This window comes from Vollenhovia emeryi, unplaced genomic scaffold (assembly GCF_000949405.1).
Source record: "Vollenhovia emeryi isolate VEMERY1.0 unplaced genomic scaffold, V.emery_V1.0 DF939216.1, whole genome shotgun sequence".
NCBI lineage: Eukaryota > Metazoa > Arthropoda > Insecta > Hymenoptera > Formicidae > Vollenhovia > Vollenhovia emeryi.
Window position 1 is genome coordinate 408,599 of NW_011967150.1, and position 12,579 is coordinate 421,177.

General features: G+C 39.5%; 4 protein-coding genes across 8 annotated transcripts in view; 2 read left to right on the top strand and 2 right to left on the bottom strand.

The window, feature by feature from the left end:
* The window catches only part of LOC105560939 (putative sodium-coupled neutral amino acid transporter 7), a 5,106-nt gene extending 2,592 nt beyond the window's left edge, over positions 1-2,514 (bottom strand). The window contains exons 1-4 of the mRNA XM_012010469.1: positions 2,390-2,514; positions 1,738-1,985; positions 489-849; positions 153-402 (exon numbers count right to left, since the gene is read on the bottom strand). Coding sequence (XP_011865859.1) covers positions 153-402; positions 489-849; positions 1,738-1,985; positions 2,390-2,412 — 882 coding nt within the window. The 5' untranslated portion in view covers positions 2,413-2,514. The remainder of the gene's footprint in view (positions 1-152; positions 403-488; positions 850-1,737; positions 1,986-2,389) is intronic.
* Positions 2,515-2,697: 183 nt separating this feature from the next.
* Positions 2,698-4,389, top strand: LOC105560941 (bolA-like protein 3). 2 transcript variants are annotated; one of them, XM_012010475.1, is made up of 4 exons: positions 2,698-2,921; positions 3,396-3,584; positions 3,679-3,767; positions 4,002-4,389. In XM_012010475.1, exons 2-4 carry the CDS (start codon positions 3,434-3,436, stop codon positions 4,065-4,067), a joined length of 306 nt encoding a protein of 101 aa, XP_011865865.1. In that variant the 5' UTR covers positions 2,698-2,921; positions 3,396-3,433; the 3' UTR covers positions 4,068-4,389. The 2 variants fall into 2 exon arrangements, with proteins under 2 accessions (XP_011865865.1, XP_011865864.1); XM_012010474.1 differs by having other exon boundaries at positions 2,699-2,921; positions 3,458-3,584.
* Positions 4,390-4,497: 108 nt separating this feature from the next.
* On the top strand, positions 4,498-7,395 carry LOC105560942 (hexaprenyldihydroxybenzoate methyltransferase, mitochondrial-like). Of its 4 annotated transcripts, none has more exons than XM_012010476.1 (5): positions 4,498-5,255; positions 5,442-5,525; positions 5,890-6,379; positions 6,464-6,644; positions 6,774-7,395. In XM_012010476.1, the coding sequence occupies exons 2-5, from the start codon at positions 5,470-5,472 to the stop codon at positions 6,899-6,901; spliced, it is 855 nt and encodes a 284-aa protein (XP_011865866.1). In that variant the 5' UTR covers positions 4,498-5,255; positions 5,442-5,469; the 3' UTR covers positions 6,902-7,395. The 4 variants fall into 4 exon arrangements, with proteins under 4 accessions (XP_011865866.1, XP_011865867.1, XP_011865868.1 ...); XM_012010477.1 differs by having other exon boundaries at positions 4,498-5,090; XM_012010478.1 differs by lacking the exon at positions 5,442-5,525.
* Positions 7,396-7,520: 125 nt separating this feature from the next.
* LOC105560943 (lysosomal aspartic protease) lies at positions 7,521-11,474 on the bottom strand. Its single transcript, XM_012010480.1, has 8 exons — positions 11,238-11,474; positions 10,223-10,476; positions 9,651-9,769; positions 9,312-9,511; positions 9,086-9,208; positions 8,859-9,003; positions 8,178-8,270; positions 7,521-8,102 (listed from the first exon to the last, which is right to left on the bottom strand). The coding sequence occupies exons 1-8, from the start codon at positions 11,297-11,299 to the stop codon at positions 7,950-7,952; spliced, it is 1,149 nt and encodes a 382-aa protein (XP_011865870.1). The 5' UTR covers positions 11,300-11,474; the 3' UTR covers positions 7,521-7,949.
* Between the last annotated feature and the right edge of the window lie 1,105 nt (positions 11,475-12,579).

Sequence of the window (12,579 nt, forward strand, 5' to 3'; positions counted from 1 at the left end):
ATCACCTTTCGATTTTTTAGCACAACTAGTTTTAAGGCGCGCGAATGAAAAATTCGAAAATTGTGATGTATTTTATCAAATTGCATTACCCCCCGCGTACAAGGTGCACCTGTTATCGGGTGTCTACGTTTCTATTTAAGAATCACGCGTACCTGGTAAGCGAAACAAATGATGGGTATTATCTGCAGAACCTCGTATCCATTGTTCGGCCAGATTTTTATAGGCGGCACAGTACCGTCCTGCACGGTGAAGCTCTTGTAAACGATGAGCCACACGACGTATACGATGGTAACGCAACCGACGGAGCTCGCGTAACTCAGAACGTCCAGTCTTTTAAAGAAGCACAGAGGCAGTATAAATATACTGCAGGACACAGCCGTCACAAACGGTCTGGATAAATACCTAGAAAATGAAATGGTTTTTCTACTAAAGTAACGGAGAACGGCAACCCTTTCGCCTTCCTTCTCTCTTGTCTACGATGATTATACCACGTGTGACAGTAGTCGAGACCATAGTACGTAGCAAACACCCTGTCGAACTGGTCGCCGACGATTATGAGGAATGTCAAGCAGCAGCCGAAGCTGTAAATGGCCACGCAAATTCCGCAGAAGGCGAGCGATTTGGAGCCGCACAGTCCGGCGAATGTGTCCTGCATGGTGTCGGTGCCCGTGCTGTTGCTACAGCTGGCCAATATCACCAGGGCAGCTGTGATCAAAACGAGAAAGCCAAGCTGGGCCACGACGGAGGTTCCCACCCCACCGGCCTTGTCGAAGGCCTGCGGGAAGTTCAACAATCCAGCCCCCAGCGTGGTGTTGACGATCAAAAAGATTGTCCCGAAGATGCCAGCACCTGTGGCATCCAAGAAATTTGCTGCATTAATAAATCTTCCACATCAACGTGAATCCTCTCTAGTTTTGACTTTGAGTTTTTTGGCTCCTGCAGGAAGAAGCGGACAGTATGGGTGCTTTGGCGAAGCCCTTTTTATTTTTGTAAATTCATACGATTTCCTTCATGAACAAAATATTATTTAACACATTGTTGATCAAATACACTGATATGCTAGGATATATATGCACGTTTAAAAATATGTGACGTTAAATTCTTGACTTTACTAATAAGTGCTTTCTTGCAGAGGTCGGTGACCTCGTGGATTTAACAGCGCATTTGAATCCTTATGACATTTATTATGTACATCTCGTTTTTTTGCTAAGATCTACTTTTTCTGTGAAATAATGTTAACCCTTAAAGTGCTTCTGCGAGTGAGCGGCTCAACGCCCCTACGTTAAAAGGTAAAACTTTAATACTTTTTCTTTCTTTCATTTCATCGACGACGGACTCCAAAATTTTGCTGACAGATAAAACTTGCAGCCACTTAAATTTCATTTTTTTTCTACTTTTGGTCGATTTATGCAGGAGCCTCCCTAAGTTTATCTTAAATAATTAAAAGTGAAAAAGGATATTAATCTAATAAAACATTAACTTCCTAACAACCGTCACACTTATATTGTTAAGTCGCAGCATATGTTACATGTTTGTTGTCGAGTTAGAAATAACGATTGACGTTATGTAACTGTTAGTCGGTGTTTACTGGGCGTTTAATCAGCTCCTCGGGTTTCTGTTTTCATTAACCGACGACGCAATTTGCGCGATTGTCTCAGATAACGTTTCTCGAAAATCATCCGCGAGACAACAACCTCGTGTCGCATGTTATTGTAGCATCGTTCCCTATTGCATTACCTCTTCGAGCGTCATTGTTTCCATTGTCACGCGTACCCAAGGAGCTCGGCCCAGTCGACAGGAGATTGTTGGTAAAAAGCGACTCGGAATCGTCCACCAGATGATCCATGCTCGATACGATCGCGAATCGGACTGTGACGCTGCGTTTCGCGGCGGACGTTGCTCCACTTGCTCTTCGTCGCTCGGATGAATTCCTCCTCCCCTTCTCCTCCTCCACTTTCCGGTGCACGAGGTTCGCAAGTGCCTCACTGGGCAGAGGTCACAATTCTGAGGTTTAATTGAAGGCACGCGCTAATTGTTAAAAGAAAGGGCGCGTGGCAGCGAAACACGTCTCTCGACTCAATCCTGCTCCAGGCTTTTCTCTCGAACCGCTGCGTCTCTCGAACGCGCGTGAGATGCATAGATCAGCATAATGCATGCGGTTCAACTTTATATCTCGCGATAAGAAAACTTGACAGAGGGCGTTTTATTTTTATCTCTGGATCGGATGATTCTATTCTTTTGGTCCACGCGCTATCGTTCGCGAACGAACAAAGAACAAGTACTTATACTTGGTTCTCTCAATTTCGCGTAGTCAATTGATCTAACGCGAATAAAAAAAAATTGCTGTAACTCGAAGAAATGTATGGAAACTTTTTTCAAAATTATTTACCTTGTCAAAGTTGTGCAACACATCTACAGAAATGTTATATATTTTGTTTTGTTTCCACGTAGAATTATTAATATTACAAAAATAATGATAAACGGTTTTAAACAGTTTGGTATTATCTGTTCAATTATTTCCTAGATTTCTATTGTGTTTTTCTAGGACAAACCAAATAGGATACCTCGGTATCTCCAGAAATTAGCTGATCAGCGCTAACCTAACCTAACCCAACCCAACACAACCCAACCTAACCTAACCTAACCCCTAAGGTTACGTGTGAACCTAACCCCTAAGGTTACGTGTGAACCTAACCTAATCCCTAGGTTACGTGTGAACCTAACCTATGGTCAGGTTAGGTTACGTGTGAACCGATGAGCGTTGGCAGGCGTTATTTGCCGTCGATTTTCGTGAGCATACGCGACAGGAAGGGACCTGGGGACGATCGGGCCTCGGCGAGGGATAAACGGGGACCGGCCACGCCGCGACTTGCCCGGCTATGTTTCGACGCGTGTTCACGTCGAGCTCGCGCAGTGTATCGGTAAGCCGACCCACATGGTTCGCGTATCCGGATTTTTCTAGGGTACCAAACTTCGATCGGCTCAATCGGCGATTAATGTAATCGACGTAATTTTGCAAATTTTCCAGCTACATAATTCGTGGTGAATATTTAATTGCAGGAACTCGTCTTGGATTTCGATAAAAATGTGTGTGTCTAGGCTGAGTCCCTGAAGCTTTAAATATTTACCTAGTTCGATAACTGTTGCTTAATTGCCTGAGAGAGGCACATTTATTATTAAACATGCGTGTAAAATATAAATTTGTTATTGAATACAATCTGTATAATGTTTGTATAGTTACATTTGCAAATAGATTTGTTTCTATAATAGATAAGAGCGTCTTTCTGTGAATAGGGCGGACGCACGAATTTATCAAAATGTTTTAAATGATACTAATTTCTTCATTTAAGTTCGGCGTTGCTTATCTCTCTCGAACAATAATTTGCATGCTATAGATAAGCGATGAAAGTAAAAGGGGACCGTAGAAAGAAAGATGAATAAAACCAAACTGTTGCAGCTGCTATCTCGACTGTGGAACGGATCCAATGGCGTGCTCGCGGGCGAGCATGCCGAGCAGAAGATGATATCCATCCTGAGGAACAGATTCCCACAGGCTCAACTGATCGAAGTTACCGATGTGTCAGGTAAAAATTGTTTCACCCCACGTATACTCGTCAGAAGAAGAAAGTTTCTTGAAGAATACGCTTAATGACCGATACAATTGTGGTTGTGTCTTAGGAGGTTGCGGCGCTATGTTCGACATAAATGTCGTCGCCCCAGAGTTCAAGGGGCTGAATACTGTAAAACAGCATCGAATCATTAACGAGGTAAAGCCTAAAGCCCGTATCGGACTACGGATTGGGATTGGGATTAGATTGAAATTTAACCAATCACAGTGAAGTTTACTAATCGCGAGTTCAGTAACTTTAACTCTGCTTGGTCAAATTTCAATCTAATCCCAATCTCAATCCGTAGTCTGATACGGGCTTAATGCAGTTTCTCCCTAGCAAAATTGTAATTGTATCAGACGTATGTTGCAATTAATCTGTTTTTTTTCGCAGGTTCTTAAAGAAGAAATCAGAGATATGCATGGCCTCCGAATACGTACGAGTATTCCGCAGACGTAAATTTTAGCTCGAGCAATCGTTACGTTAATTTTACAGGAGACAATGTGTCTAATGTTGATTTTACTGTAGCTATTAATGGACATTCCTAAATTCCCCTCTCAAAAGTCTTCGAGGTATCTATTCAAGAATTTTTAAAAAATTTCTTCACTTCGATCGAAACATTCGGAACAATCCTAGATTTTCGCATGTCTGAAAGAATTTGTTGTATAACGAATCCATTATTAGCTCGTGTATTCAAGATCTGGAAATCTTGTGTGAGATACAGAGGACGTGTATATTTTATAGAATGTAAAGTTTGTAAAAATAAATATTGTAAAAAGCAGTTTAGCAAGAAGTAACAATTTAGTAACAATTAAGAGACGCGTAATTTATATTTATATCTAAGGAAGTTCAATGAGAGAGAGACATTAGTGAGAAAATAATTTAAATAAATATCTTCCCGTAATACTGATTATTATTATTCTCACGCAGTAATATATGTACAGAATAATGGATTCTTGCAGCAACAAAGAACAACAAAGTGTTGTTTTAAAGCATTATTACATATACTCTTTCTCTGGTGGAAATATTTTACCGAAAACGTAATGAAGTTTTGCTGAAATGCATTTTGAAAATCTGTCTGAGAACTGACCCTGTTTCATTTGATTAATATACCAGTAAATATTCAGTTAAAATTTATATTCATTAAAAAGTAACAGTTTTTAATTAAATCCAGTAAATTGTGCCGTTGTTTGCTAGCATCTGATGTTGGAAATAAAATATTTGCATGATCCAAACATTATTTCCATTTTGCAGTCAATCAATACGTTTAAAAAAAATTTGTATGCGTCTTGTATTACAATATTTTAGTAGTGCGCGTTGTCTGCACTGGTGCAGGAAGTTCATTTGCGAGGAGCAGATATTCACTTACGCGTGTGTGACGGCACGTAAATTCGGGAATGTCTAGTTGTCACCGTCTGTCACAAATCGAGATACAATTTGCACGCAGACGACATGTTCGGCAACATACATAAATGAATCTAAGTATACAATATCCCTTATTTCCGTTTATCGTCGTTACTTAACCTAATACGTGCCACATCAAAGTGTGAAGTTCCACCTGATTGGGAAACAACATTGGTGATTTCACGCCAAATAACCTAGCGGTTGGACGGCGTCCCCGCAGAGGGAAATAAAAAAAAATCATTGGTGATTTTCATAATACAAATAATAACAATGCCTTGTACGGTTGAGCTGGAGCTTGGTGCAAAATTAATATTTTTGCGTGCACATTTTAGTTAGCTAGTTATTTCTGAAAAGTCATAATTTTTATATACATTTTGCTATGTATTTTTATTGCGTGACAAATAGCTCTTGACGTAACTCGATTTTTAGATTGTGTGTATAATTGTGACCGAACACGATGGCTTCGAACATCTTTAGACGTATCGCCCGACCATCGAGTGTTTTTCGAAACAGGTGTCGTATTTAATTATGTCTTTCAATCTTATCTAATCATGTGATAAATGACAAGCTTTTTTTTAAATATTTATTTTGTCAATTTCTGCATGTACTTTTATCTCTAAAATATGTGGATGTGTGTGTGCGTGTGTAAGACAAAATCTTATAATTGTACAAGTATGTTACATAAGTCTCAGTCTACAATAGAGATTTAAGCCCTAAGCCTTAATAAATTGACTAATCACAGTCGCGCATTCTACTCATACTTGACCGTGATTGGCCAATTTCTTAAAGCTTAGGGCTTAAATCATCTATTGTAGACTGGGACTAAAAGTGTCTGTGTTAAGGACATAAGGAAATAAAGATTCATTGCTTGTTGTAGATTATCGGAAAATACTATGCGTCTCAATAGTCTCGCTAGACCGATAACGACAGTGAATCCTAAGGACGTTGAGCACCTTTCTGCCTTCAAGAATGCCTGGTGGGACGAGAACGGCCCGTTTGCTGATCTTCACTTATACGCGCCGATTCGAATAAAGTTCGTGAGAGACGGACTGGCGAACGCTGGAGCTCAGATGCGAGACCCAGCTCTTCCGCTGAAAGGAATGAAGATTGTGGATGTTGGCTGCGGCGGTGGTATACTGGCTGAGCGTTTAGCCAGAATAGGAGCGCAAGTAACTGGAATAGATGCGTCGGCGGAGTTAATAAACGTTGCCAAAGAGCACGCACAGTTGGATCCCGGCATATCGGAGAGGTTGAACTACATTCAGACAAGGGTGGAAGACTTTTCCCAACAGGAGGCGGAATCGTACGATGCTGTTGTAGCGTCTGAGGTTCTGGAGCATGTAGAGGAACCGCAACTATTTCTAAAGGTACAATATTATAGTAAGTTACGAAGAATTGTTGTACGTAAAATAAACGTAAAATTCAATGTCTCGCGGATGTTCTCTCAACAGGAGTGCGTGAAAATAATGAAACCTGGAGGCTCAATTTTTATAACAACGGAGAACAGAACTCTAGCAACTTGGTTGGTTCTTATCGTAGGAGGCGAATACATCCTCGGAAGAGTGCCTTTTGGTACACACGAATGGAATAAATTTATGGCTCCGCACGAAGTCCAACGTATATTGGACAGTTGTAAGTTTTATCCCTGTTGTCAATTTTACGAGAAAATTGGGAAAAATTATTCTGATAAGCTCCGTTCGTTGTAGAAAGATAATATATGTACGATTGTATACAGGTATATATTTTTTTAAACTCTTACAGACGGATGCAAAACGAGATTAATTCATGGGATGAAAATGAATCCATTGTCAAATCGATGGTCTTGGTCATCGTGCACGGCAATTTTTTATGGACTTCACGCAGTCAAGCAAAAAGAAACTGGCATGTAGTTTTCGGCAAGTGCGATTCTTTTGTTACTAAATGCGGAATAATATATTTTGATTGTTTACAGGTTTTTGTGTTATAATTGAATATTGTATATGTCGAGAATTGCTGTTATAGTGTTTTATTTTAATCACTCTAGGCAAAAATAATAAAATTGGATTCCATATCAACTTGGCATGTTTCAATGACATCATCTTATGTTCCCCTTCAAACCAAACAACTTTTATCTACAATGTTTTTCGTATCTTTCATATTTTTCAAGTTATTCGCCTTGGGTGATTAAAATTAAACACTGTATAATACATTTATACAGAATATTATTCTTTATACCAGATGTTTTATTCTACTAGCTAGAATTTTCCGCAGCGAGCAACGAAATATATGCGAATACTATTTACATTTGTTCAACAATCCATATTTATATTTCACGCTATAGAAACTATCAGCTCTCATCCTTATATGGTTTGCAAATAATTTTAGAAATATAAAATGAACAGTGCAGTAACTGTTGATCATTTACACATTCATTATAATTTGTAAGTTGATACATTTACCTCATCTTTATAACATAAAACTTTTTAAACATGTAAAATTGGAGGATATATGAAAGCAATGTACAGCATATGGAAAGAATACTTATTTTATTATAATAGACTTAATTGTATTCAATATATATACCTTGCAACAGTACAATTCTATACAGAATGGAGAGGTACACCACATTGTGGAAACAATATCGCATATTTTCGTTCTAATTTTCTAAAGTATCACATACATATTTGTTTACAACGTAACAACGCATGGATCACAAGTAAAAAATTTCAAGGCAATAAGCATAATGAGAAGTCGATGCTTAAAAAATATTGTACCCTGGCTGAGGTGATATTTTTTCGCGATTAATTGTCTTTAATTAAAATTGCCAGTTGTGTCGGTTATCAAATTTCCTACACTGTTAAAAAATATTTTACGTAATTATTCGCGGAGTTATTTAGATCTTAGACCATTTAGATCTTCTAGCAGCTAACGGTAACTTCAGATTGAGAAGGCAATTGTTTATTTTGCTGGGGCGAATCCCACCTGGTTATTTCCCAAATCAAATTCGGTATAGTACCGGCCAATAAATACGTCGCCTAAAATCCATAACGATCCAGGCGTATCCATACTCATGAAGCCGCTCATACAAATCGTACGACCCATTTCTGTGACCTACGGAAAATTAAATGTAGCATGATATTTTTGTTCTAAAGTAATTTAAACCACCATACGAGCCACGATATTTACCTTAAGAACATAATCTTCAGGAGTGAGTGGGAACGGCTTACCAGCTAAGACGAAAGTGATCGTAGGCATCTGAGACATCTCGTTGCAGTTTACCTTCAAATAATGGTTAATGTTAATAATCCATTATAATAATCCAGATGGGACACCACTCATACTGATTGCGCGACCACTAATAAAAAAAGTTTCGACCCTAAAATTATCCTCCCCTATTAAAGGATCGACAGACAAAATTAGCACAAATTTGAAAAAAAAAACAGGTCTAAACACCATCTACACTGTCCCAAAAAAAAATTAGATAAAATTATTAAAAGAGTTAAAGATCAGTTAAATTGGGACAAAAACCGAGGTCATCTACCGTATTAATTGCAACGACTGTGAGAAGAACATAAAAATGACATAAATAAAGACGAAAGAGACCGTGGTTAGCAAACACTCGAAAAGGACCCAAAAGAATAGGGTCGAAACGTTGTGTAATAAACTAATTAAATAACTAGCCAGTTGGATTGACTATAAGTTTCCCTTCTCAATTTTTAATCATTACTGGTGACAATAAGCAAACTCTCCCTTCGTTAATAATCCATATTCGTAATCAATAACTCATCAAACAATTATTAATTTATTTGAGCAATTTATGTAACAACGTTAAAAGCTACTATGCGAGAAGTATAATCGATTACTTACTATTGCCTCTGAACCAAAAGAAGTAGCTCCAATCAATTTGTTAATACTCTTAACTTCTGCCGTTGGTCCAGCTATCAGGGAGGTACCCGTATCGGCGATAGCCTGACAGCTATGCCGGCAAAAGGTGTCGTCTTTCACTTCGATCCTACAGCGTGATAGTGTTAACAATTTGCTGACATGCGATCGATAATTATGATATACATGTAATTTAGAAAATAATCACGTACTTATCCATGGTAAATTGCCAGTATGCTTTGCGGGTAACAGGAACATACGTAAAATTACCTTCATAATACTTGGGATCAGAGCCACCCAATATCATTTCACCACCCACAATAGCCGAGGGATCTCTGTACAGATTATATACTTTTTTACATTGCAATATGAAAAAATTATCGAATAAAAAAAAATTTATTGATACATGCGACGCGTAGACGGAAAGAAGATGCGTACCGATTTAAATAGAAACTGAAAACAGGTTCCGACACCAAGCCTTGCTTGACCATATTATAAAAGACGGGAGTTACGCCATCGACGGCTATTGAGGCGTAAGCCATTCCCAATATACCATCGAATTTCGCAGCAACAAAAGTCATTCCTGGTTCAAACACAGCTTCCGCAAACGTTTGGTTCTCAACAGAAAGACCAGCGACCTACAACGAGATTGATATTAATAAAAAAATCGCGTTTTACTTAAAAAGTAGTACCGACATATGTATATGTTTTAGGGAATTTTTATAGATTATGACTATGGTCGGGAGTACGAGACTGTTTGTTCAACAAATGACTCACGGTTACTACATCGGTAGATAAGAACCCAGCCAGACTACCAGTTCCGTATTGAATGGCGAATGCAGTACCATTTTTCACATACGTGCTGGACTTTGAACTATCATATTTATGATGTAGCACTGAAAAAAAGTGAGTAAAATTACGTTGGTTGACATTAACGATTTTAGGAATCCATTTTCATATTAATTTAAATGTGTAATCGACAGTAATGTAAATCATCAGATGTATTTGTACTTATACTGTCTGCCTTAACACGTAAGCTATCTTGTGTCGAAGGTCATTTATATCTTTAGAATAGGAATGATAAATCACATAAACACGACTGTAAGGCAATTGTGAGACTTGGCTCCATAATATTTATCAATGATCTGTTTCGTCGAAACTGCCACTTTAAAGACTTTCCTACAGCGTTACTTCTACTCTACAATTTTACTCAATATCAATTATGAGAAAGGAAACACGCAATTAGACCACTCCGATGTTTGGAATAATAATATATTGAATGTTAAGTGTACACGTATGAATAATATATGGAACGACAAAGAGAAATAGCGATATCGTAATGTGCTTACAGCAAGCCATGTTCGTCCAGCTGCATTTTTTGGACGGTACCCAGAGATTTGAGGAGCCGGTGTCGAAGATCACTCTGAACGGCTGCGGTGGAGTACCAATCGTGATGTCGCCATAATATTGAGCGTCCATGTAATTACGTAGGATTTCCGTTCCGTTTGGAGGAACATCTGACATGGCCAAACGAACCTGCCTCAGCTCGGTGCCAACCTCTTTCAAAGAACTTCGAACGGACTGTATCTTTTGTAGCGGAATTCTTAAAGCAACATAAAGAATATTCTACTATGTTGTACACGTGCATGTGCATCGCCAATTAACTGAGATATTTATATATAATATATATATGTGTATATGTGTGTGTGTGTGTGTGTTTGTGCACAGAGAACAAAGAGATAACTTATATATAAATATCTTCGCAGTTGCAAGTGAAGTCGTTCCAAAAACAATGAGTCATGAAAGAGCCATGCAAATTTAATCTTTGTCCTAGAAACCTTCTTGCGCAATGTAAATATCGGCGATTAACTATATATAAGCGCATAAACACTTTAACTCGATCCGACAATCAAAAATTGGTCTCTTTCTAGATTACGATTTGCGCATATCTGAAAGCGCGATACGGCCATTTCAACTCGATAGAGTTCGACCTCTCGTTATCTTAATAACGTACGAAGGAAATAACTGCCACTTCGTCTATTTATAAACAGAAGAAGTAAACACAGGAACATCAGCTCGCCGCTGTCTATACTCATCTATTTACAAATCGGTCTAAATGCGAATGGCTCCGTTCGTGACTCGCCAATTTCGTTTCAAGACGTCGCAGGGAAACCGAGATCGCACGGGTCTCGAGGGAATCCCCCGAGATCCGTCTCTTTGTCTCCGCCCGCTTTACTCCGACCGGAAGAAATCAATATCCATCCGGACTCGGTCCGGTTATCGTCGTAGGTTATATCGCGGGTCCTGTGTCGATTACGAGAAGTTGGGAGCGCGATCTCCAATCGGTACTTGTCGCACACTCACCTTATGAAGCTCGCGTCGATCAGCACGGCGAGCGCCGCGACCAGCACGAAGAGACGGAGCATGTTTCCCGAAATTGTCGGCGGCAGTAAAGAAGATTTAGGGGCGTCGCAACTGCTCCGTCAGATCGCAATTGAAACGCGCAATGGGGAAACAGTCGCCGATGCTCTCACGCGCTCTCTCCCAAGGATCTCTCCGCCCTGCTCTTGCCTGCTCTCGTCCTATCGACGCACGGCGTTATATATATGAACGTGTGCGCGCGCGCGCACGCGCGCGCGCCTGCGCACGGCGCGGCGCGGAGCAGCGGGGGGAGGCGGCGACCCGACGGCGCGCGAAGCGTTCGAAAAGCGGCCTCGATAGATTTTCTTCATTAATCAACTCTAGGATTATCGCGTTTTGCGTATGCGCATATTTCGTTAGCGGTCGGGTATTTCAATAATAAGTGAAACAGTTAGCGGGAAAGCGGCGAAATTGCGTCTAGAAAGTGCGTGTTGTTTACGTCAATAAGATAAGCGGCGATATTGCCAAACAACGATTGAAAGTGACGTCCATTCGAAGTTAATTACATGGGGGAACAAAGTGTTTGAGCGCCGTCCAAGGTCAGGGTGCTGGAAAATTAAAAATGTAAGAGATTCATATTGGTGACATGCAGAAATTTACAGCTCGCCGATAAGACAAGACAGAAGGATTGGAGTGTCTGCTTATCGAGCACGCGTTTGAATTTTAATGAGGCTGACGAAGAGGACGATATGCAATACCGATATTTCCTTCTCCATTCACGTCGAGGCTCCTTTTCTATTCTGGTTTGCAACATAATAGCTTTATCTTTTTAACAGTCATCTTGTCTTCGAATGTCTACGCTGCGCTAGTACACCTTTCCTTTTTATATGGATATTTATTCCCCCTGTTTTCTTTCTTATCGCCGGTCACCTCAGTAGATATACATTCAGCTGTCTTGTTTATTCATTTCGAAATGTGGCCTGCTGCCCCCCCCCCCCGTTGCTTGGAATCTTAATTATGTAAAGCCTAATCTACAATGTGCTCTCTGCATCTAGAAACATTCTATTTTATATAAACAAATCAAAACGCTTAAAAAATTTGTCGACAGTGTACGGCTGTACAGTGTATAATATACAATATACAATTTATCTGTTATACTTACGCAATTTTTTTAAAGGTATATTTATTGACTACAAAGTAGAAGTGTTTCTAGACGCAAAGAGCACATTGTAGATTAGGCTTAACTGTGTAATGTAGCGTTAAATATTTTGTGGAACGGTACAATCGCATTGCATATATTTAGTGACTGATGTATTTAAAACTGTACACACACTCTCTCTCTCTC

Coding starts and splice junctions, on each gene's coding strand:
- LOC105560941 (XM_012010474.1), top strand. CDS start 2,880: ATGTTTCGACGCGTGTTCACGTCGAGCTCGCGCAGTGTATCG. Junction 3,585..3,678: donor CGAAGTTACCGATGTGTCAG/GTAAAAATTGTT, acceptor GTTGTGTCTTAG/GAGGTTGCGGCGCTATGTTC. Junction 3,768..4,001: donor AGCATCGAATCATTAACGAG/GTAAAGCCTAAA, acceptor TTTTTTTCGCAG/GTTCTTAAAGAAGAAATCAG.
- LOC105560942 (XM_012010476.1), top strand. CDS start 5,470: ATGGCTTCGAACATCTTTAGACGTATCGCCCGACCATCGAGTGTTTTT. Junction 5,526..5,889: donor TCGAGTGTTTTTCGAAACAG/GTGTCGTATTTA, acceptor TGCTTGTTGTAG/ATTATCGGAAAATACTATGC. Junction 6,380..6,463: donor AACCGCAACTATTTCTAAAG/GTACAATATTAT, acceptor TTCTCTCAACAG/GAGTGCGTGAAAATAATGAA.
- LOC105560943 (XM_012010480.1), bottom strand. CDS start 11,299: ATGCTCCGTCTCTTCGTGCTGGTCGCGGCGCTCGCCGTGCTGATCGAC. Junction 10,477..11,237: donor ATCGACGCGAGCTTCATAAG/GTGAGTGTGCGA, acceptor TGTTGCTTTAAG/AATTCCGCTACAAAAGATAC. Junction 9,004..9,085: donor TGGCAATTTACCATGGATAA/GTACGTGATTAT, acceptor ATCACGCTGTAG/GATCGAAGTGAAAGACGACA.